Source organism: Clytia hemisphaerica, unplaced genomic scaffold, assembly GCF_902728285.1.
Source record: "Clytia hemisphaerica strain Z4C2 unplaced genomic scaffold, Clytia hemisphaerica genome assembly, whole genome shotgun sequence".
In the NCBI taxonomy this organism is placed as follows: Eukaryota; Metazoa; Cnidaria; class Hydrozoa; order Leptothecata; family Clytiidae; genus Clytia; species Clytia hemisphaerica.
The window spans coordinates 120612-145314 of record NW_027104302.1 but is presented as its reverse complement, the minus strand read 5'-3'; the positions used below and the strand labels follow the sequence as shown (position 1 = coordinate 145314).

At 35.0% G+C, this 24703-nt stretch overlaps 1 protein-coding gene and 2 long non-coding RNA genes across 3 annotated transcripts; all 3 read right to left on the bottom strand.

Annotated features, from left to right (window-relative positions):
- Nucleotides 1-1000: 1000 nt before the first annotated feature.
- LOC136817429 (uncharacterized) lies at nt 1001-4517 on the bottom strand. Its single transcript, XR_010848087.1, has 5 exons — nt 4268-4517; nt 4050-4106; nt 1707-1769; nt 1409-1486; nt 1001-1276 (listed from the first exon to the last, which is right to left on the bottom strand). It is a non-coding gene; the product is annotated as an uncharacterized lncRNA (long non-coding RNA).
- A 2896-nt stretch (nt 4518-7413) lies between these two features.
- On the bottom strand, nt 7414-8109 carry LOC136817416 (uncharacterized). Its single transcript, XR_010848086.1, has 3 exons — nt 8025-8109; nt 7632-7810; nt 7414-7453 (listed from the first exon to the last, which is right to left on the bottom strand). It is a non-coding gene; the product is annotated as an uncharacterized lncRNA (long non-coding RNA).
- On the bottom strand, nt 8109-9406 carry LOC136817422 (uncharacterized). Its single transcript, XM_067073757.1, has 3 exons — nt 9305-9406; nt 8331-8558; nt 8109-8132 (listed from the first exon to the last, which is right to left on the bottom strand). Exons 1-3 carry the CDS (start codon nt 9404-9406, stop codon nt 8109-8111), a joined length of 354 nt encoding a protein of 117 aa, XP_066929858.1.
- Nucleotides 9407-24703: the final 15297 nt, after the last annotated feature.

The following is a 24703-nucleotide window of genomic DNA, read 5'->3' as shown; positions in this document are numbered from 1 at the left end:
TGATAATCAGCAGCTCGAGGGAATTGTTTTTCAAACATTATTTGGTGGTTAGTGGAAAATTTTCGAACCATGTTAGTATCTGAATTTTTAATTTCTAGGTACGATTCGTCATGTGTCATTAGAGAAGCACCATAGCATCATTGACCATACCCATATGTCGTTTGTTTCTACTGTTATACTGTCCTTGTTCTTCTCTACATATCCATCACCACGCCGTCTCTTTTTAACCGTAGAGTCGGTTTCTTCATCATTTTCTTTGTTCGTTTTTTTGTTTGAATTTTTCAGATAAAATTTATTTATGTTTTCATCCCAGACAAATTTTTCCGCCATTTTTATTTTTTCTTAATTGTTGATTATGAATTCTAAAAAAGAAGAACAATAAATGAAAACTAGCTGGCAAGCCAGCGTCGCAAGCAGCCTACACTTTTCGATTTTCCAGGCTAAAAAATGTGGGATCCCGCCTAGTGTTACACACAGACGGACGGTCGGACAGATTGCAAAATACGGCTATTAATAAATGAAAAAAATGTAATACATAAGGATCCCTTTTTCCAGACCTCGAAATTTCTCTAAGGGTTTTGAAAAACTAATCCACTCTATAAAAAGGTCGTAAAATTACGAAAATCAAGAATTTATTGTCTCAAAGGGTCACGATTTCCAAAAATTCGGACCAAAATTTTGAAAAAAGCTTCTCTAAGAGAGTCCGAAAAACCTCAACTTTTATTCTTAGGGAGATTTGCAAAAAAGAAAAATTAACTCTTTGGATTTTCTTCCATCACAATCGGTCTATTATTAACAAAAATGAAGCAATTGAAAGCATTGGTAATGGATACAAAAGAATGGTTCTGTTATTAAAAGGTTAGGGTCAGTGCTTAAGATCCGGAAAAGTAGGGGCACTCGAACTCTGTCTGCCAATAAAGATAGGGCGACTGGTAGGAGCGAGTAACACTTGTTATAGAGCTTAGGAGCACAAGCCATTCATAGCTCCTGATTCCGTGTACGTGCTTTAATGATGTGGCTGAATAGTTGAGAGAATTGGGTATCACATTGTATCAGAAGATATTAGCACATAAAAGAAAGACGTTACATACCATATCTCGAAAGTATTGCCGTTTACTCCTGCTGTAAATATCATAACGGAACGAAGTGAGTTTCCCAGTTGCCAGATCCACCACCTTGCTTTTGTTTTCCTGCACGAATAACCCAATTTCATCAGGTTTGACTTGTGCTGCACGATTCGAACATGAATGTAGCGTGTGCACTGGCAGTTTTGTGGCTAAATGAAAGAAATTAAGAGAAATAAGTATTTCAGAAATCCCTAAAAAATGAAAGATATACAGATACATATTCCCAAACCTAAGATCATTGCTATCATGTTCACTAAAAGGAAACTGACAAATTTTCTCACCTTCAAAGGCGTCTTGGAAAGTTAAACTTGACGATGGAGTTTTGGCGGAGACAAAATCAAATACGTCAGAGGCATTACCTAAACTATAAAAAGTGACTGGTAAATAATTTTTCAGTATTGAAATTTATAACTAAGTTTATTGTCCACAATAGAATGGATAAGAAGTCTAAACTGCTCGAGTGAAAAAGAATTACAAAAGGGTGGTTTTATATCCCGAATTCGACGCGATGAGCTCAGTGGACGAGCTACGGGACAAGAAGTCGTTACGATTAGTAGTGGATAAACAACAAATTCTTACTTTTGTTCAGATTTGCAGGTATAACCGAAGAAGAATCATCAGCAATCAATTCAGCATCCAATTCTAGAAAGAATCAGAAAGAATTCAACTAAAGTATAAAAAGACAAAAAAAAAGAAACACCATAACTCCAAATTTGAGTCAAAGTTGTTCTTATAGATCAAGCAACTGAAAAAAGGGTGTGGTGGTGAACGATAATCCTACATCACAATAGGAGGTGACCCACCACGCCCAAAAGAATACATCAAAGACTCACTGATGACGATGGTTTGAGATTTTTTATTCGTCTCGGGACGAGGAATTGACCACTCACGCCCTTAAATATTGGTTGAATATCTTCCAAAATCGATGCCTAAAATTTATCACCAATGGAAAATTGGAACTGTCAATATCAGAACTGGGAAAGACGACTCAAAATTAGAAAGAGTCGTGAAGAAATCGACAAAGCTGGTCTCTATATCTGTGGTTTACAAGAAGTACGACGTCTTTGTAAAGGATCTGCCATTGTAAAAACTGAAGCACGTCACGAATATGAAGTTTACTGGAGCGGTTACCAAACTAAACGACACCATGGCGTTGGAATTGTTATCAAATCAGACCCTAATATCAATGTACTTGATATTACTCCAGCGAACCCTCGCTTAATTGTAGCAGATATAAATGTATACGGTTGTTGTCTTCGTATTATAAACTGTTATGCTCCGACTGAAGAAAGTACAGTCTCAGCCAAAAATGCTTTCTATTGCCAGTTGAAAAAACAATTTCAGCCTACCGATAAAAAACGTAAAGTGATCTGCATAGAAGATGCTTCTTCATCAGCTTGTCTTTATAATTCGTCATTGAGAGAAGGGAAAATAATCGAAAGTCTTGTTGTAAATGATAATGGGAGTAGATTTCATGATCTTGTAAGCACTCAAAAAATGTCTGTATTGAATACCTGGTTCAACCATAAGTTATGTAGGAGAATTACATGGCACTCTCCCGATGGTAAAACAGAAAAGGTATATGATTTCGTTCTATCATGTTGTTGGATTAGAAAGTTCACAACAAACTGTCGTGTTTACAATTCTTATGATTTTGACACAGATCACAGGCTCGTTATAGCAAGTCTCAATACTCCAGTCACAAAAATCGCACGCTTTATTGGTAGAAAAAAGACAGTTATCAAACAGAGAATAGACTTCTCAGCTATTGACGATGTAGCAGAATCTAACTTTCTTAATACTGTAACCGAGAACTTTTCAAATTACAATTTGGATGAATCGACCAATACTGAACTTACAGAAAAACTTGTTACCGTAATCAAAAGTAGCGCAGACACTACATTACCGAAAAAGAATCGTGTCAGACAAACTCAACCCTGGCATAATGATGAAAAACTTAAACAATTATTTCAAACGAAAGACGAATTAATGTCAAATAACAGCGATCATAAAAGTCTGGCTTCCATTCGCAAAAAGATCAGATCACGTGTCAAATATTTGAAAAATGAGCATTTTAAACAAGAAGCTGAAAAGATAAATGTCTTAGCGATCAATCGTGAAATAGAGAAACTGTTTGCGCGAGCCAAAAATCAGCAAACAACTCTCAAACCAATCAATAGCGCGTGTCCACCCGATAAAATTTTGGATCATTTTAAAAAACATTTCAATCCGGATGATCCATCTAAAACACGAACACCTGATGAATTGACCGAGGAAAACCTCCCAGACTTTGTAGAAGAACTCTGTGCACTCTCAGACAATACCCCAATCATCGACACCCCTCCCTCTGCAGAAGAAATTCAGAAACACCTGAAAGAGCTCAAAGCAAATAAGGCAAGTAATGACATTGAGCCTGAACTTTTGAAAAAATTGAACAGTCATCCGATAATGATCCAAGTAGTCCATCGTATAATGACCAATCTTTGGGAAAACCTTGACCTCCCTCTATCCTGGGGAAATTCCCGTTTGAAAACATTATGGAAAGGGAAGGGATCTAAAAGTGACCCCACGAAATACAGAGGTATCAGTATTGGCTCTACCGTGTGTAAACTTACCATAAACATTATCCTTAGCAGACTTCGAAATTGGTATGAATCCCAGTTGTCTGATCATCAAAATGGATTCCGTAAAAACCGTGGAACTACCGATGGAATATACACCATCAAAAGGATACAACAAATATCTCATCGCAAAATGCAACCAATCTTTCTAATGTTCGTAGACCTATCGGCGGCCTTTGACCATATCCCTCGTAGATGGCTATTCAAATCGATACAATTGCGTTTCAGACCTAATCAACTACCAAAAATGATAAATGAGTGATTGAAAGTTAATAGAATTTCGATACAAAAGGTACCTTACCAGGTTCTGGTGCCTTTTTAGCTGGAGTTGAAGTTGCTGGTTCGTCATCAGCAGGTCCTGAATGAGCAAGAATAAAAATCAATAAGTTTAATAAAAGCCTTTTATGTTGTATCAGGACTTTTCAGAAAAACCAGTCAGACATAGATTAATATGCGTTTTTGGTGGATTCTCGGACACCTACGCCTGGTATGAATAATCTGATTCAAAAGATAGCTTACCAGTTTCTTGTACTTTTTCAGATGGACCAGCCAAAGACTTGTGAACTAAAAATTTGGAAAAAAAAATAACATAAATGACACATTAAATAGAAATGGGAATTGATATCAACACATCCTTACTGCCTTGTGACAGTGATCTGCTTTAGAAAAATTTAATTCCAGTACGAGGAATCCTTCAACACGAACGATTAGTAATAACTCTGCAATGAATGCCTAAATGGATCTGTCTTAGACTGTACCATATCCCGAATTGTAATTCAGACAAGCACAAAGAGTTCATGTAAATTCGTTAGGGTTAGACAGACATAGTCAGACATAGATTAATATGCGTTTTGGGTGGATTCTCGGACACCTACGCCTGGTATGAATAATCAAATGTTAATGATAATCTGATTCAAAAGATAGCTTACCAGTTTCTTGTACTTTTTCAGATGGACCAGCCAGAGACTTTGTAACTAAAAATTTGAAAAAAAACATATCATAAATCACACAATAAATAGAGAATTATGAATTGATATCAACACAGACTGTACCATATCCCGAATTTCAATTCAGACTAGAACACATCATTCTGTTCAGCTCTAGGCATAAAAAAGTTCATGTAAATTCATATTAATTAATTTAATGGGGTTAAACATAAGCTCACAATCAACGTTGTCATCTTCTAGGTCATCAAAGCATGCCGTCGGTCGTCGGTGTATTTCTTTCCGGTGGAACCCTGTATCAGCTTGGCCATGTTATTAAACCATTTCTTCATATCATTTTTCGATGGTGGTTTCTGTTGAGATAACATTCGGTTTCGATCGGCCACGATTCTCTCCGTTTCTTTGCTGGGCAGGAACTTTGAGTAACACTTCATCGAGATGCGTAACGCTTCCCTGTTCTCCCGATAGGCTGTATAGTATTGGCGTGATGTACCGGGTCTGTAGAAGCAAAAAAATACATGAATGACAAATTGATTAAAAAAATCTAAACCTGCCAATCAAAAATAAATAGAGAATTATGAATTGATATCAACACAGACTGTACCATATCCCGAATTTTGATTCAGACTAGAACACATCATTCACCCTTCGGACAGAGATGGTTGATAAAAAGAACAGACAGAGGCAAGTATTGCAAACGGAAATTGAATTTATACCTGTGCTTCATATAATGCAGAGCTACATTGTCGCTGTTTTCGCCGTCCACGCCAACAAGCTCCGTGCATGCAGCGCAACGGAGGCGGGAGGGGGGAACTCTGGTATTGTCATTTGATTGGAATACACTGGCTTTCTGGAACGAACGACTGAAGGCAGATGAAATCATGGGATGTTCCATGAGTCCAGGATCCTTTTCTTCTTCTTCTTCATTTTGTTGTACATTGGCTCTCTTCGAGGAGCTTGTAAATAAGACCTTGGAGTCTGCTGGGGCGATCAGGGGACGGATGAATTCAATGTAGCCGTTAATAAAATCATATAATTCTCTGTTGACCCACATCACTTTATCTCCGTAAATGATACATGTCTTGTACTTGGAGGAATTCAAAGCCACAAAAACCGTCTCCAGGTGTTGTTGGGGCCGCTTTGGCGATATCCTCCAACGAAATATTCATAAGATTTGAGGCTCGAGCTCCATTGATGATAGTTATATTGATCATTAAATAATTGCGAACGTCACAGGCCTGAAGAAATATAGATTACAAAATTATTTTAAAAATGGCTTCTCGAAAGAGGAAATAAAACCACTAATCGACAAAACGTAATTAAAGTCATTCGAAGAAAAAAGTTGTAGAAAACGACTATTTTGCTCATCAAAATCTATTAGATTCAACAATTTCTTACGATTTCGCCAATTTTCACCCTGATAATCTTATAAAAGATATAAAATAATATTCAAAGAGAAAATCTTACTTGTGCAATAGTGACTTTTCCCATTTTTGGATTGGAACTGTACGAAATGTTGGCAAGGAATTCGATAACGCCTTGAACGTGTCCGTGATAATTTTTCAAGTGTTGAGTAATGTCCCCCTTTGCCTTATGACAAATAGGACAGACATCCGGGGCGACTGTATTTTTCTTGATTATTAACGTAACGTGTTTAAAATTTTGCTCAATTTTCGACTGCAGCAGCTTTGCGGACTCCTTAGAATAATAAGAAGAATGACATCATATCTTTAAAGTAGCTTACTTTGAAAAATTCAGCAATTGGCTGAGATAGGCAGTGGACGAATTTTCCATACGAAGGACAAATTTGACAAAGATATACATGTAGATTATTCCAGATATTCGTAGCATTGGGAAGAAGGATTTTCAAATTAAACTTGTTTCTAGTTCTCTGCATATGAGGTTTTTGCTTGTAACAGCTCTAGCCTTCACACCTTGACCATTAGGATTGCTACTTAGAAGATTCTCTTATGTGCTTAAAATAGTATAGGGGGTCATGATTAGGAGATATTTGTATAATTTGTATGACAAGTCATAAAATATGAGATGGACATTATGAAGATAAAAAATTTCGAAAGAATGGAAAATGACCCCACTATAATTGACCAAAAAAGAGAAATGGATTGATAGATAATGAAAAAGATGAATTACCTCTGTATATCCTTTATGCGTCTTGGAAAGGTGGGACCAAATGTCACGTGAATGTTCTTTTTTTGTACACTCTCGAACAGGGCAGTAGATACCCCATCTGCAAAAGAAAAGTTGGAAATTTCTTAGAGTATTTAGATTATATTATATCCCGAAAAGTACTTCCCTGTGTCACAGACCCGGTGGGACCCCCTCCCCACTGGAAAAATTGGCCAAAAATTCGTTCCCGGTGAGAGAAATACCCTAAAATTTCATCCCCATTGGAAAACTACACTGAACTCCCATCCCCACTAAGAAGAACAGCAAAATTTTGGAAATTCTCACTTGATTTTTGAGCTGTAAACAATAGAATTTAAAATTCCCACTCATTAAAAGCAAGGGATTTTCCATCCCCATTGACATTTGGTGCCTTCAATTTATCCCCACTGGCTAAAAAATTCTCACCAGGTCACTGAGACAGGGGTGTTGTGTATATCAACAAAAATAAAGGTTTCTCTTAAAACATGAAATTGAAACCCTATTCTTTAAAAATGATTCCGAAAGGCCCAAAAAACGTTCATACCTTTGCTTTGAATTTTTAAAGTACGGGACGACAGGAGTGTCAGTGCCATATCTAAAATGGTGATAAAAAGTTATTTTAATAACCATGTTTTCATAATCAGGTTAATAGCATGTCATTAAAAAGTGTAATAATAAAGTAAAGCCAAATGACCTTTCAAGTAAAGAGCCAGTGTTATCGTTTTGTTCTCATTTAAACAGCAGCAAGTCATATAATTTGAAAATTTTCTTACTCCTGAATGAGACGTTCGGATATTTGCTCTCCAACGCTATGAACTGTCTCTTCAAGCTTTTTCATTTCATCCGTATTTATCTTTCTTCTGAGGTAAGATCTCCAGGAATGTTCGTCGGTGCGTGGATAGAACCTTGCTGAAGGGAGCAAATAATTTCCAAGTTGATCTTGGGTGAAAAGCTGTAAAGACAAATGAAAAAAGAACTTTAGTGAAATGGTTCAACTCTTAGAATTTCCATAATAAAAATTTCCTTATAAAAATCCACAAACAGAAATGTGTAAATAACCATGTAACTCATTTAACTTTTTTTTAAACATAATTTTCAAAGGGATGTCAGGCTAAACCTCATGTTGATAAAATGACTAAAATCTAGTTTTTCATCTACTCCCTTACCTTTTTCTTCGGAGTGTGGGATGACTTCTTGTTTGACTTCTTGGCATGTTTGCGACGTCCTTTCTCCTGGAAGAAACAGAATAATTACATTATCACAATAATCTTAGTCTAGTATGTAACCACTAGATTGAAGACAGTTAGGGTAAGGGAAGGAACACTGTTTTACTGCTCAATCGATGTTTTGATTAGGAAGTTATTCCTTATATCTATTTTATTAATGTTTTCCAGAATTTGTTCATAATGGGAGCTATATACGAACTTTATATTAAAACACAGGATAACAATAATAATTGTCGTTAAACATACCTGTTTCAGTTTTTCATCGAACAAATCATTGTCGATAGATTCATTGTCACTAGATTCTGTCGAAGATACTGACGAGGATTCTGAAGAAGCATCTAGAGATTCTGGAGAGGAAGCTGAAGATTCTGCAGAAGAATCGATTGAGGAACTTTCTGAGCCATCTGAAACATCTTCTTTCCTTATTTCAGTCTCACTTTCAGTGTCACTCGTGGTGTTGGTTGATCTTTTAACCTGACAAGGAGAGAAATAATATTTAGTAATGTCCTGTGCATAAACTACCCATAATTAGGGATTTAATATAGCCTAAACCTAAAAAAAGGAAAACCCTTTGTCGTTTTAGCAATGTTCTACCAAAGCTCTGGGGTATATTATATCCCATTTTTAGCCTTAAATATAGTAGATTTTATTTGAAACATTATGTGGCCTAAGCAATAAACATAACAAATGCACTAAATTTGCTTTCAAATAAAAATACCTTTTTGTTGATCCTTTTTTGGCCTTTTCTTTTTTCAGCTATAAGAAAAGAAAAGAGATTGATCAGTAAATGATACAGTTTTCAGTGAGAGAATGATAACTAGTACAAGCAAGATGGAAGTAAATTTGAAGATTACTTACAAATACTAAAATGGGGCAAGCTCTAATAATATGCCTTGTGTCAGTATATTGTTTGTCATGTAACAGTGTCTTGTGTCATAATGTTTGAGTAGGTTATTTGTCATATAACAATGTCTTGTCTCATAATGTTTGAGTCAGTAAAGTGTTCGTCATGTAACAGTCATGTCTTCTGTATTCTATTGTTCTACATCGTAAAAATTAACATTTTAACGATGTCAATTTTATAACTGTCAAGTAGGTTTTAAAATATGGAAAATATAAAAGTATCTTAAAAGACTTCACCACTGAATTACGAAATAAAGCATGTACTAAGCACAGTAAGCAAAGTAAAAAGTACTTTGAAAAAATCTTTAAATGCATACCTTTTCATACTTCTTGGAAATCTTTTCATATTTTGCCAAAATCTTTTCTTTTTCTAATTCGACTTGCTTAAGTCTTTTCTTAGTTTTCTTAGTTTTAGCCATTTTCAATAAACCTAAACAAAAGAAAAGTCTAATATCATGAAACAATGGATACACCAAGACAAAAATTATAAAGTTATCGGGCCGCAGTGTAAAAAATACTACGTTCTATTCCAAACTTCAAATGCTGTTAATACATATTAAAATGAAGGTCAATATAAAGTTTCATGAACTGAATGCAATGATTAAGAAAAGTTACAGGTCAGCAAAAAAAAATTTTCCGATAATACAAAAATTATATTGTTTGCGGGCAGCTGTGTAAAAAATACTTTTACGTTCTATTCCAAACTTCAAATGCTGTTAATACATATTAAAATGAAGGTCAGTATAAAGTTTCATGAACTGAATGCAAGTATAAGAAAAGTTACGGATAACGGAAAAAAAATTTCCGATAAGACAAAAATTATAAAGTTTTCGGGCCGCAGTGTAAAAAATACTTCTACGTTCTATTCCAAACTTCAAATGCTCTCAATACATATTAAAATGAAGGTCAATATAAAGTTTCATGAACTGAATGCAAGTATAAGAAAAGTTACAGGTCAAGAGATAGGTTTTGGAGCGACCTGGGACATCAAAAATTATCGTAAAATTACCGCTTCAAATGAGGTGGTTTTTAGGTCAAGAATTACTTAAAATTATCAAAAATTATCGTAAAATTACCGCTTCAAATGAGGTGGTTTTTAGGTCAAGAATTACTTAAAATTATCAAAAATTATCGTAAAATTACCGCTTTAAATGAGGTGTTTTTGAGGTCAAGAATTACTTAAAATTATCAAAAATTATCGTAAAATTACCGCTTCAAATGAGGTGGTTTTTAGGTCAAGAATTACTTAAAATTATCAAAAATTATCGTAAAATTACCGCTTCAAATGAGGTGGTTTTTAGGTCAAGAATTACTTAAACTTATCGTAAAATTATCGTAAAATTACCGCTTTAAATGAGGTGTTTTTGAGGTCAAGAATTACTTAAAATTATCAAAAATTATCGTAAAATTACCGCTTCAAATGAGGTTTTTAGGTCAAGAATTACTTAAAATTATCAAAAATTATCGTAAAATTACCGCTTCAAATGAGGTGGTTTTAGGTCAAGAATTACTTAAAATTATCAAAATTATCGTAAAATAAAATTACCGCTTCAAATGAGGTGGTTTTTAGGTCAAGAATTACCTAAACTTATCGTAAAATTATCGCTTTAAATGAGGTGTTTTTGAGGTCAAGAATTACTTAAAATTATCAAAAATTATCGTAAAATTACCGCTTTAAATGAGGTGCTTTTGAGGTCAAGATTTTAGGTTGAAAACGGGGAAATTTTTGAGAATGAAAAATAAAAGTGGTCAAAATTGAAAATTCAAAAAAATTCGAAGAAAATTATAAGTACATAAAATTTGAGATTTTAAAATTGAGAATTTTAAAATTTTTGAAAAAAATAAAAATAAAAGCGGTCAAAATTAGAAATCGCCCGCGCGACAAAAATGATACGCGCGACAAAAATGATCCGCTTATCATCCTGTAGATTTTGGTTCTTAGATAGGCATGCGTTTGACGCATGGGGTATCAATAGTTCGCGAGACGTGGTTTTTACATCTCTATATGTTGCTCTAATATCTACACGCGATCGAATATCTTTTGTTGATTAGAAATTTGAAAAGTATGTGGCTAATGAGGGCGACAGTTTTTTCGATCTGGTATGCGCGGAGGCTGAAAAATCCACACGACGCATTTGTAAACTTAGACGGTCAAAAAAAGTTGTTGAAAATTTGAAAGGAATGAAATTTCAAATTTTGTTGAATATTTTGATGATTTGAAAATTTGTAAAGTGGTCAAAAAAAATATATATAATAAAATGGCTTGTACAGAATGTGGATGTGAAATTTTTGCTTATTGTAAGTATGTTGATAAGATTTGTGAATATCAAGGTGAGATTAATGAATTGTATAAAAAGAGTCTTATTCAGAGAGCTGAAATAAAGAGATTAAAAATACAGCGTGATGAATTATTATCGCAAATTACGCATATGCTCGAAGAGATAGAATATTGGACAAGAAAATACTTGTTTAATCATCGAGGTCTTCTTCCAATTGATCGGCGTACTGGAATACGTAAAAAGGGTGAAGAGAATACAGAAGCGCCAGATTGGTGGGAATCTAATGATGAAGATTAAAAAAAGTGCAAGTTGGACTCAAAAAAACATATAATAAATGGACAATTTAAAAAACCTGATGATGAAACAAACGCTTAAGGAATTGATTGTAATAGCAAAAGCGGAAAACGTGCCTTATAGTGGTTTTAATAAGAGCACTTTAATAGATCGTATTCAACATTATCGCGATACTGTAGGCACGTTGTATAGAGAGAGAAAAAGTAGCCTTAAAGCTATAGCAAAAGCAGAAAATATTACAGGTTATGGAGGTCTAAATAGAAGTAAATTAATCGATACAATTTTGTATCATCGTAGAGTAGTTCAACCTCAAATTAAAGATCTGAGTAAACTTAGAAAATCAGAATTGGTTAAACTGGCTAAAAAGGAAGGATTGAAAGTTATTGGTGGAAAAAAGTCTCGTATAGCGCAGAATATTGCGACAAATAGAGTATCAAATAGAATCGGTTCAATGCAACGCATTGTGGAAGATGTTGCTAATAGTGAAGTCGTTGAATTAGCGTTGTCAAAGCGATTTAGACCTGAAGAAATAGAAGGCGCATTTGATGGTGGATATGTTAGATTTAGAAGTAAAGGTGTTGAAGAACATCAAGGTGTTGTTAGTGTAGAGGAATATATACAACGTACAAGACATCATGTATTAAAAGTGTTAGAGGAGATGGTCAGACGAGGGGAAAGTTATAAAGTTCATTTGGAAATAGCAGTTTTGTTTAGAAGACGAGATGGAAGCGAAGAGACAACGAAAATGATATGGTCAAATCCACCAAATGTTATTATGGAAGGTTCTGATTTAGAAGAAGTCTTAGATGAAATGCGAACGTCTTTGATGCAACAATATGAAAGGATAATTAACACAATGGAGGCGAGCGACTTTGTGTTTGTGCATGTAGTCGAGATGACGTACCATTGTCACAGGGTGGATTTGAATCGGGGAGGCTCATATATTGAGCTGCCTGATTGGGTAAAAAATAAGAAGTGTTGTATCAATCCAAAAAATGAAGGTGATGATGAGTGTTTCAAGTGGGCTGTGACTGTTGCTTTACATCACGAGGAAATCAGAGTTCATCCTGAAAGAGTTTCAAAGATAAAGCCATATACTGATCGATATAATTGGAATGGTATCGATTTTCCAATACCAAATAATCAATGGAAGAAATTTGAAAATCAGAATTCTAACATTGCTTTAAATGTACTTGTCATCGAAGGCGAGCTGAAAATAAGACAGGCATATATTTCAAAATATAATACTGAAAGATCTAAGTGTGTAGATTTGTTACTTATTCAGCAAGGTAACAAGAAGCATTATGTAGCGATTAAATCATTATCAGCTCTTTTTAGAAGTGTAACTTCAGATCACAATGGAGACTTTTACTGTCGCAATTGTTTAGGTAGTTTTCGAAGTAAAGATACTTTGGAAATACATATTCAAGCATGTAAGGATCATGATTTTTGTTATGTAAAGATGCCTGAGGAAGGTAAAAACATTTTAAGATATCAAGAAGGTTCTAAATCGATTAGAGTACCATTTGTGATTTATGCTGATACTGAATGTATACTTCAACCAATTCAAGGTGTACAAGATAGGGAAAATAAACCATCAACTCGCAATGTTGCAGAGCATGTAGGTTGTGGTGCAGCTATGTTAGTTAAATTTGCGCATGGTGAATATGAAAGGGCGTTTGAACAGTATAGGGGAGAAGATGTAATCATGACGTTTTGTAAAACTTTAAAACGGCAAGTTGAGAGAGTGTTGAGATATAAACAGCGTAAAATGGAGCCTTTAACAGATGAAGAAAAGGAACAATATAGAGATGCAAGAATGTGTCATCTTTGTAGAAAGGGTTTTCAAGTATCACAAAATATTAGAGATCGTAAGGTGCGTAATCATTGTCACTATACTGGGAAATATCTTGGTCCAAGTCATAGTAGTTGTAATTTAGCTTATCGAATACCGAAACACGTGCCAGTAGTGTTTCACAATTTGAGCAACTATGATGCACATATTATTATTCGAGAATTAGCTCAACAGTTTGATGTTGATGAAATGGAAGTTCTTGCAGAGAATACAGAGAAGTATATCAGTTTTTCGGTTCCAATTTATGTTGATGTTAGAGATAAGGATGGAAATATTGTAATGTATGAAGATAAGAATGGGAAAACGAGGAAGAAAACAAAGAAATGTATGTTGAGATTTATTGATAGTTGTCGATTTATGAAGGCTTCTTTAAGTAGTTTGGTGGATAATCTTGTTGGTACAAATACGGATGGTATCAAGTGTTGTGAAGAAAAAGATGTAGAGCTTGTGGAAATAGATACCAATTATATAGCAAGATTTGAGTGTGAAGAATGTAAAAGCATTAAGACAAGACAATTAAATCGGGAAGCCATAGAAAAAAGTTTTAGCAATTTACATAGTCGATGTGTTAACGACGATCATTTTAGATTGTTTTTACGTAAAGGTGTATATCCTTATGAATACATGGATAGTTTTGAGAGATTTAAAGAGGTAGGTTTACCTGAAAAACAAGCGTTTTATAGCCATTTGAATTTGAGTGATATATCAGATAGAGATTATCAACATGCTGTGAAGGTATATGATGCGTTAGAATGTAGAGATTTGGGGGATTTTCATGATTGTTATTTATGGAGCGATGTTTTGTTATTAGCAGATGTTTTTGAAAATTTTCGAGATACATGTCAAGAAAAATATGGGTTAGATCCAGCTCATTTTTATTCTGCGCCAGGTTTGGCTTGGATAGCAGCTTTGAAACTTACTGGAGTTCAACTTGAATTATTGACTGACAAAGACATGCTGTTGATGTTTGAGAAAGGTATTCGAGGAGGACTATGTCAAGTGATGATGCATTATGCTCAAGCAAATAATAAATATATGAGAAAACAGTATAATGAAAGAGAAGAGTCATCATATATGATGTATGTCGATGCGAATAATTTATACGGTTGGGCAATGTCTAAAAAGTTGCCAACAGGTGGTTTTGAATGGGTGGAAGATCCTGATAGCATAGATGTTTTGAATCATAAAAGTGATGACGATGATATTGGATATGTATTAGAAGTGGATGTTGAATATCCCAAGAAGTTAAGCAAGCAACATAATGAGCTTCCATTTTTACCTGAGAAGATGAAATTTGGAAAAGTTGAAAAATTGGCATGCAATTTGTTTGATAAGGAACGATATGTAGTTCATATAGATTTTTTAAAACAGGCTATGGAACATGGATTAGTATTAAAAAAGGTATATAGAGCAATTTCATTTCAACAAGAAGCCTGGCTGGAACCATATATTAGCTTTAATACAAAGATGCGCGGACAAGCTAAAAATGATTTTGAGAAAGATTTTTTTAAGCTTATGAATAATAGCATGTTTGGTAAAACAATGGAGAATGTTCGTGAACATAAGAATATCAAGTTAGTTAATAGCGAAAGAAAGCGCAAAATGTATGCTTCTAAGGTAAATTATAAGAGTACTGTGCGCTTTACCGAAAAGTTTGTGGCCATGAACATGAGGCGGAATAAGGTTGTTATGAATAAGCCGGTATATCTTGGTTCGGCGATTCTAGATTTGAGTAAGATTGTAATGTATGAATTTCATTATGATTATATTAAGCCAAAATATGAAGGAGCAGCAAAGTTAATGTACATGGATACAGATTCGTTTGTTTATCATGTTAAGACAGAAGATATTTATAGAGATATTGCTGGAGATGTAGAAAATAGATTTGACACAAGCAATTATTTTAAAGTTGATGATCAGAATAACGCTAAATATCGGCCACTTGAGGTAGGAAAAAATAAGAAAGTGTTAGGTAAAATGAAAGATGAACTTGGTGGTAAAATCATGACAGAATTTGTAGCTCTTAGACCAAAAATGTATGCGTATCAGAAGCTTGATGGAGGAGTTGACAAAAAGTGTAAAGGTACGAAAAAGTGTGTAGTGAAAAAAAGAATTTCATTTGAAGACTATAAAAATGTGTATGAAACAGGAAAAATTCAGTATAGAACACAGCAGCGTTTTGTTAGTGAAAAGCATCGAGTTTACACACAGTCTGTGCGAAAAGTAGCGTTAAGCGCAGACGATGATAAAAGAATACAAGATGGGAATCAAACGTGGGCTTATGGAACTTCAGTCGGTATAATATGTAGAGATGAGTTAGAAGTTAAAACTTGGCATCCTAATCGTGCATATGAATGGTGTTTTGATGAAGATCAGAAACGAGAAGTTACAGATCTTGACTGCCTATTATGATAAGAGATATGTTTTTGAAGATGGGATTCACACAAGGCCTTTGTGTTAAAATTGCACTAAATAGAGAAGGGATAACTACGCTTACAAGAGGTATGTCAGTATGAAAAAAAAAGAAGCTATTTCAGAAGGAGCAACTCATTAACTTATTTTAAACTGCTTTATAGTTAATTAATTAGTGAATAGTAGAAAAATTCACTAATTAGTTACAAGTCATTAAATAGATTGTCAACTTCCGGAAGTAATTTTTTATGATAAGACACAAATAGGGTGAAAATATTGGTTTTTAAATGAGGCTAGTGATCAAGTGGTTAGAGAGGCAACTTTCATTCGAGGAAAGAGAAAAATTCCCTGAGAAGATAGAAAAACCCATGTGACATTTTTACAAACCACAAGCGAAAAACAAAGCAAAACTGTTTTGATGTAATAATTGAGCGAATATAGAGTAATTTGGTGGTAAAAATCAGATTCTAGAGTGGTGTATGGCTCTCTTCATCTCGATAAAAATCCACCCCTGGGGCGCTGAGTAGACTGGCCTACACCCACGAAATGACTGCGCCCCAGGTAGTAATCAGCGAACCAAACGGCCTCTGAAAGTTGTCACAAAAAGTGGCTTCGTTAATGCGTAGTAAGTTCAAGATTACAAAAAGCTGTCGAGTCAGTTCAAAACTCAAAAAATGAGCGGAAAAAGTGTCGGAAAGTTGAAGATGGTACCATCGACAACGCTTGGAAAATTGTGTAAGAGTTCATATCAAAAACTCAAAAACAGAAGGAGATTGTGTAAAGTTCACACCAAAACTCAACTGTCGGAGATTGTGTAGAGTTCACATCAAAACTCAACAAAAAAGACTGGGCCCGGTCGAAAAAAAGATAGAAATGACAAAGAAAGTCTGAGGTTCAGGGGTAGAGCTCAGAGCCGGTGGAGACGCGAGTCTGAGAAGCCGGGGTGGAGTGCCGGTTGAACCGAGGAAACATGAAAAGTTGCACGTAAAAACCAAAAGGGTTCTCTGAAATCAGAGTTTTTGTTTTTAAATAAAAAATGATATTAGAATTATGTTTAATTTTTCCCTTATACTTAACAATATTTGTAATTTTTTATCGATTTCGTCATATAATAAAAGTTATGAGTGATATTGATGAAATTTTATGTGTTGAAAATGATAATAATTCTGAAGAGGTCCCAGTTTCTAATAATAATAAGCGAGATTTTTTAATTCAAATTATAAATCAAGGCAAAGCTAATAAACTTCCTGGAAAAACACCGTGGACTATACCAAGAATTCGAAAAGCTTCAGACTCGATAATAGAAAACTTACACAATAAGTATCATCAAAATGAAACAAAATATAAGGCTGAGAAAACAGGAAAAGCCGTCTCTGCTCACGCTATAAATTTGTATTCGAAGAGTGTCTCTAGATTTTTAAAGATAAACAATGTAGATCAGCTTCGCAAAGATATTGACGAGGATCCGATTATAAAAGAAAGTATGGCGGATGTAGGGGCTTTACTTTTTGGAACGTTTGGTCGATATTTAACGCCTGTTTTGATCGCAGCACATACAGCGAATCATGTTGAAGGTTTTGCAAAAACTGAAAAAGTGATGTTAGTTGAGGATAAAATTGAGAATAAACATGACGATGACTGATAATGAAATTTATACGTGTGATCATTGCGGAGATAGATTTTTTGGATTTACGATTAATCCACATGATAAGTGGGAATTTCAAGGTATTACAGAACTTGAAGGTGTGGATATGATTTGCAGAGGCTGCATATATGAAATATTATATAAATATTACCGCGAAAAAGTATGGGATATAAAAGACTGTTTTGAGAACTGGTAATTTTTTTTGTGTGTCATAATACACAAAAAATCTCCTATAATAAATGAATACTGATGAGAAACTAAGCGAGATCTACTATCAGACAGAAAATTTATGGATAGGTAGAAAAGCTGAAAAAATGTTAAAAAAAGAGTCTGGACTTTCCTTAAAAATTGTGAGACTTTGGCTGGCAATGCAAGCTCTTTGGCAAATACATTTACCCAGGCCTAAAAAGATAAAGTATGCCCATTTTTACGTAACGAAACCAAACAAAATTCACCAGGCTGACTTGTTATATTTACCTCATGACAAGGTATATCAAAATACGTATAAATACGCTTTAAATGTCATTGACATCGCTTCAGGATATGCAGCGAGTAGACCTTTACGCACGAAAAAGGCGAAGGAAGTCGCGGAAATGTTTAAAGACATTTATAGAAAGGGACCGTTGAAATATCCAGAAGAACTCCATGTCGACTCAGGAACCGAGTTTAAGGGTGAAGTTTTAAAGCTGATGAAAGGCAACAACGTTCCTGTGAAAAGTGTGGTTACAAAATATCATCACAGTTTTACCGCTTTTGTAGAAAATTTTAATAAGCTATTAGCTATGATGCTGTTTAAACCTCAAGACGCACAAGAGTTGCAAAGTGAGAAAGATTCGAAAATTTGGGTGAAATATTTACAAAAATGTGTGACAAAATTGAACAATAGGAAGCTTGATCGCACTAAAATGACACCTAGCAAAGCTATTAAGTTAGAGAATGTAGAGTTGAAAATAAAGCCGTATGAACCGGAAGATGTTGCTTCTGTTGATGGTTTATATCGACATTTGCTTGAGCCTGGAGAGGAAAATAGCGATACCAAAAGGCGTGCAACTGATAATAACTGGTCAAGAAAAACGTTTAGGTTAGATCGAGTTATAGAAAATTCTGGTCAGCGAGTTTTGTATTATCTTGCAGACGGGCCTGAAAGAGCTTTTGTACGAGAGGAATTGATGTTAATACCTGAAGATACTGAATTACCTCCTGAACGAGTGAAAGAGTGGTGACTAAATGAGTTTAGGCATTTTAAAAACAAAGCGACAATTCCTCGATCTGAATTTTTGTCTTCGGGGGACTTGGCGCTAGGCCCCCGATCTGGCATGCGCGGAGGCGGTAAAAATCCACACGACGCGTTCGTAAACTTAGACAATGCTTTAGAAGTTGTTGTAAGATCTAAAAAGCCTAGAGCCGTGGAACTTACCAAGTGGCTGACATACAAAGGCGTTAAAAAAGTCATAGAAGAACACCAAAAAGCCTAAAGCTGCTCAGATTTTTGTATGATTTATTAAGATCATACAAAAAGATTTACTATATTTTTAATGCGGATATTTGTCGTACGAAACAGATGGATTTTGTAATATTCCACATTTTACACAAAAAGTTTGATCTCCATCTACTGCAAGGTCTGAGTGCTGACAATAATAACATACCAATTTTCGTGTTACACTAGCTAAGAGTCTTTCGTTATAGGTTTGCTCGTCAATTTTTTGCTGAATAAATTGTTCTTTTAAAGACGCGTCACATTTGTTTTTCTAGTTCAATTAGTTTTTTTCTGAGATCGTCCGGTTTCATTTTTCTGATTTGCGCGATTTCAGCCGCTTTAGCTTTGTGATTTGGATATCCAACGAATTCCAAACACATTTTTATGAGCTCTGGTTTATTAACATTTAGATTCATTTATTTTAGGGTAGATGCTCAAAGTAGTGACCGTTAAAAAAGCATTAGCTGTTGTTGAAACGAGTGTTTAAATGGTAAAATAAGTTGTATGATTTATTTGACCTAAAGCTTTGCAAGTTAGACTTAGAAAATGTGAATAAAGATGTCTATCACCTCATTCAAGTTTAACAAAACCTCACTTTTTACTGTCACTATTGATGACAAAGTTTGGACTCGTGCGTACGAAGTGTCAGATGTTCTAGACTACAAAAAAGGTCGAACTAGAGACGCGTTAAAGAGGCACGTCAGTACTGAAAATAAGCGCCATAGGTACGAACTCGAAGGGTGCGTAGCGGCAGCGCGTCCTTTTGGATGGCCAAAAAACAGCCAACCAGACGAATATTACATCAACGAAGAAGGAATGTATGAGCTACTCTTTAAAAGCCAACAGCCTAAGGCAAAAGAATTTAGGAGCTATTGTTGCAACGAGTTGTTCCCGAAAATTCGAAATCAGCTTTTACATCAAAAGATTGAAGAAAAAGACGGCCAACTCGCCCTTCTCAACGACGACTTAACTAATGCAGAACAAAACGTTGTAGCTCTGGAGCAAGATAATCTTGAGCTCCAAGCCCTTGTTGCTCAACGATCTGTGCCTTATCTCGATAATGAAACACGCAACAATGGTATCGTAGTCATCCAAAAGAATAACGGCGACTCTTATCCGTACATAGCTATATGTGGACAGCAAGGCTATGTTGCTCAAAAAATTCAAAACAAACTGACGGATTATCCTAACGGTCAGATAATTGTGTTAGCCGAAACTCCAAATGCGATCGTCTACTACAACTGGTTGAGAGAGCGTGGTTGTATCGTTGCAAATCCTGCTAGAGTTAGACATTTCAAATTAGGTGAAAATTATACACATCAAAGATTGATAGAGTTGCAAGACGCTTGATTAAATAGCTTTAAGTGAGTTTATAAACTCATTTAAACATTTATTTTCACTTTTCATGATTTTTGTCTCTTTCCAATGACTTTGTAAGCTAAAACACTGAGAGCGATAGTTCCCATTCCGATTGCGACAAAGGCGAGCTCACCATTTTTTTGTTTTGTAGACGGATTATAATAGTCGCTAAATTTGGGCTCTTTCAAAGGTGAAAGTCTATTTCCAGTTACTTCATAGTACAATTTTCCAGCTTTATCAAGGTCAGAAAATGTTTGCTCGGCATGTTTCTGTTGACGTAACGTTTTGTTGATATAGTCAAACCTTTTTTGACGTCTCTGTGAATATTCTTCACGATCTCGAGTAAACTGTTCCATAGCGAGATTGTGACGCTTCATTTCTTCTCCATGATTTCCAAATTGACTAAATAAAAAATTAGTTCCAGAGAAGGCTAGCGCGTTAACTAGCGCTCCTCCTGCCATTATTGCAATGCTTGCCATTTATCTTAGTTCATTTTGACCATTTGTAAATTTTTGCTTAAGTGCTTATATTTCAAATAAGCGGGAATAAGTATCCTCAAAAAATTCATTTTGAAATTTTGAAAAAATAGTTTTTAAGATGAATTTCCATCTTAAAAATAACAGCTTGCTCGTTGTTTGATCTCAACTCATTTGATTTCGCAAAAATATGACATATTTTGAAAAAAAATATTTTCAATTTTTTTCAAAATAAAAAGTTTTTGTGTTTCTTATTTAAGCGGTATTTCATGGCTTAAAGGGATACCAGCTTTTATCCTTAACTTGATCGTTTATCAAATCTCCAGCTGCTGCAATACCAAGTATTTCTCCAAAACTCCGAAAAGTCACTTTTTTACCGCTGATATAATCAAATCCAATCTTTAAACCAGCGATAACTACCCCGACACCTAAATTTTGCATGATTTCTTTTTTATCAATCGCAGTCATTTATTATATAGTATTTAACGAACTAATTCATCTTAAAAAAATCGTCGTCGTCAGAAATTTTGGGTTTTGTCGGTGGGGTAGGAGGCGGAGTTTTTTCAGGGATGGTATTGTTCCAAAAGTATAATATTGCTATTCCTGCAACTAAAACAATTCCTACTCCGCTATAATAGTAATGTTTACTTGATAGGTAACTTGGAGCTTTTTCATCACTTGATTTTTCACTTGGATTATCTTGAGTCTTGTTCTTAAGCAAGTTTCCCTTGTTCTTACGATTCCATTCTGCAAGTTGTTTGCCAGCTTTAACTCGACCTTCACTTTTTTTCTTAGTTACAACTTGTATTTCTTGGTTTTCCTTATCCATTTATTTTAAGAGAGAACTTTGAACATTCTCGGATGTTCCAGCTTGACATATAGACAGGCATGTTTTCACGTTTGAGCTGCTCTTTGACTTTATTCAAATCTTCAGAGCTCATCAAATTTGTTTCTTCATCCATCATTTTCATGTCTGATTTTTCGCTAGGATACCAGACAAAAAGCTGCTTTTTTTGACGTCGTAAATTTTTAGGGATTGCTGTGTAACTTTGAGTAAGAAGCCAGAGGCTATGCATTTTATGTCTTCCTGAGATAGCCAGTTCAAGCAACGGTTGACGCTTTTTATCCAACGTTTCGTCAGCTATCATATCATCTACGATAAACAGTGTTTCCTCGTTTGCAAATAACTTGGATAATTTTTCAATCAACTCAAAAAGATTTGATTTTGGTTCAAACACAAAAACGTAATTATCCTTCCATATCCACGACCTTTCAAGATAGGTTTTGTTCCACCGAATTGTCGGACAGAGGATGACGATGTTTTCAAAGTGATGCTGATATTCTTTTTCGATCAGATCGAGAACTTTTTGCGTTTTTCCACAGCTTGTGGGACCGCTAAATATAGCTGTATGTGGCTGTTTTACATAACTCATTTATTTTTGAAAAAATAATTTTTTCAAAATTTCAAAATGAATTTTTAAAGGTTACTTATCCATGCTTATTCAAAATATAAGCATACAAGCAGGCCAAATTTAAACCAAGATATTTCTAAAACCGTTTTCGTGAATATTCAAGTGGCCGTCTTTCAATAGGAAAACATGCAAATTAAGATTTCCAGTGCCAGCGCCAACGCGATTGATTTCAATCTTTAATTCATCGTTTAACTTCAATCCATTTCCGTGTAGCTTAAAGTCTGTACTTGGCCTAAAATCTAGGCAAAGTGAATATTTGGTTGTTAAAAATTCGCCCATTGTTACCCCGTTGCTATCAAAAAGCTTTAATATTTGATCGTATGAGTTTTCAGTTAACAAATCTCCTGAATACAACTGATTTGGATGACCTGAATATTGCACTTTGACTTTTGTCACGTCCAGATTTTTAAAGGTGTCGTTTCGCCTAAACTCTTTCCTATCATCGGGATCAATAGCCAAAATTAAGATATATGACAATCTATCCACATCGATATTTACCGGTAAATTGACAATGGTGTCAGTTTTCTTGATTGTTTTTGTTGTATATCTCATAATGTGTCTGACAGGCACAATCATTCGACTATACTTTGCCATGACTGACTGACTCAAATATTCATCAGTGATGATATCATATTCCAGCTTGATGTCATTGGCTATATAATCATAATCACGCTCATTTGATAATGCAAGTGCATCCGTGCTCCCTAAAATGACTGACTTGGCATCGTTAAATGTGAACTCAAATTGAAGCTTTTCTCTCAAATGATATTGTGAAAACGGAGTGACATCGTTGAGCAACTCGAAGAAATCAAATGGAATTCTAAACCTTTTCCCCAACGTTTTACCAATAGCCTGCTCCCCTGCATCTCCACTCGCACCGTTGGATTTAACTCTATGTTTCAATCCATCCTCAGTTTGGATTCCCTGAAAAACCCGTCGTGCTTTTTCCTTTTTTGATAACCACAAGTCCATATATGTCATGATTTCATCGTATTCGTCAATTTCTCTCTCAGGTTTGCCTTCAAATTTGATCCCTATTTTTTAATAATTTTTCGACCTAAATTTGGAACTATACTTCTTTTGACGTCTTTCGTGCCACTAATCTCCATGTTAAAACTAAGAAAAGTGCTTCCTGGTACGATCATGTCATTCTTTCCAAGTTTTGGCATTTCAACGATTAGAGTAGACCCAGGTTTGACAGAATTGGAGTAATCGTGTTTACCACGTGTTGACGCTTAAAATGTTGTGCTCGAATGATTCGCGAGCTTCTGTTTGGATCGATATCCTCTCCATATACAGGATTTACATTATGATCAAAATTAGCAGGCTGCCTAAAATCTTCGTTGTTATATCTTTCTCTGTTGATATCTTCGTCAATCATTTTATTTCCGTATCTTGCAAGCATCTTTATTATAAGATAAAAAGAAACATGTTTGAACCAACAATCGAAGAAAATATTCCAATGGAAACAAAAAAATAACGATGATGAAGATTATGTATATGAAAACGAAGCATATAATGACGAAGAGACAACTACTTTTACTGATCCTACCCGTTCTTCAACGCCCTATACTTACGACGACGAACCAACTGAAAATCACCCGTCAATTGAAAATCAACGACGTCAAATAAAAAGATCTAAGATAAGCGACTTGTACAAACACATGAAATGGGAATTTGACAACACTGCTGAGCTTTATCTAGATGATAAATTTACAATCAAAAACGAAAAAGGGCGGAATCAGCTCTATTTCATCAAAAACAGTAAGGAATATTCTCTCACTAAAAACAATGGTGAATTCAGATCTCAAAAAACAATTAATACGATCATAAATCCATCGGAACAAACTATACTCGCAGTATCTAAAATTCTCGACGACACTCCTACTATGATTGAAATGCAAACCATGACTAGTGAACAAATCATTGAGACCGTGAAAACTCTCTCTCGTGATATAGCTACCAATACCGATCTTGAAATGCGAGAAATGCTAGGCCTTGACAAAGCATTAACAAGATTCAAAGGTGAACTTGTTAACAACGCTTCAAAATTGACAGAAATTGATGAACAAATTAAAGGCACAAAAGATGAACTCAAAAATGCTCAAGATCCTCAAGAAAAACTAGAACTAAAAGCACGTTTAAAAGAGCTTCAACAAGAGCGAAAAGTCAGACTTGAAATTTCGAGTCAAACTCAAAACAACTTTCTAGCCAGATCGCTCGCATTCGTGATACGCTTTACGACTTTTGCGAAGATGATATAAGTCTCAAAGAGAAAGTCAAAAACATATTCAGAGAACACGGTTTAACCATTACGGCAGCCATCACAGCCCTTGGCACCATTATTTCCACCTTAGTCTTGTCTTTAACAGGAGGTGGAGGTAGTGGTGTTCCAAGTGGTTCTCCTAAACCACATAAAGGTCAAGAGTGGGTTAAAAACAAGTTAA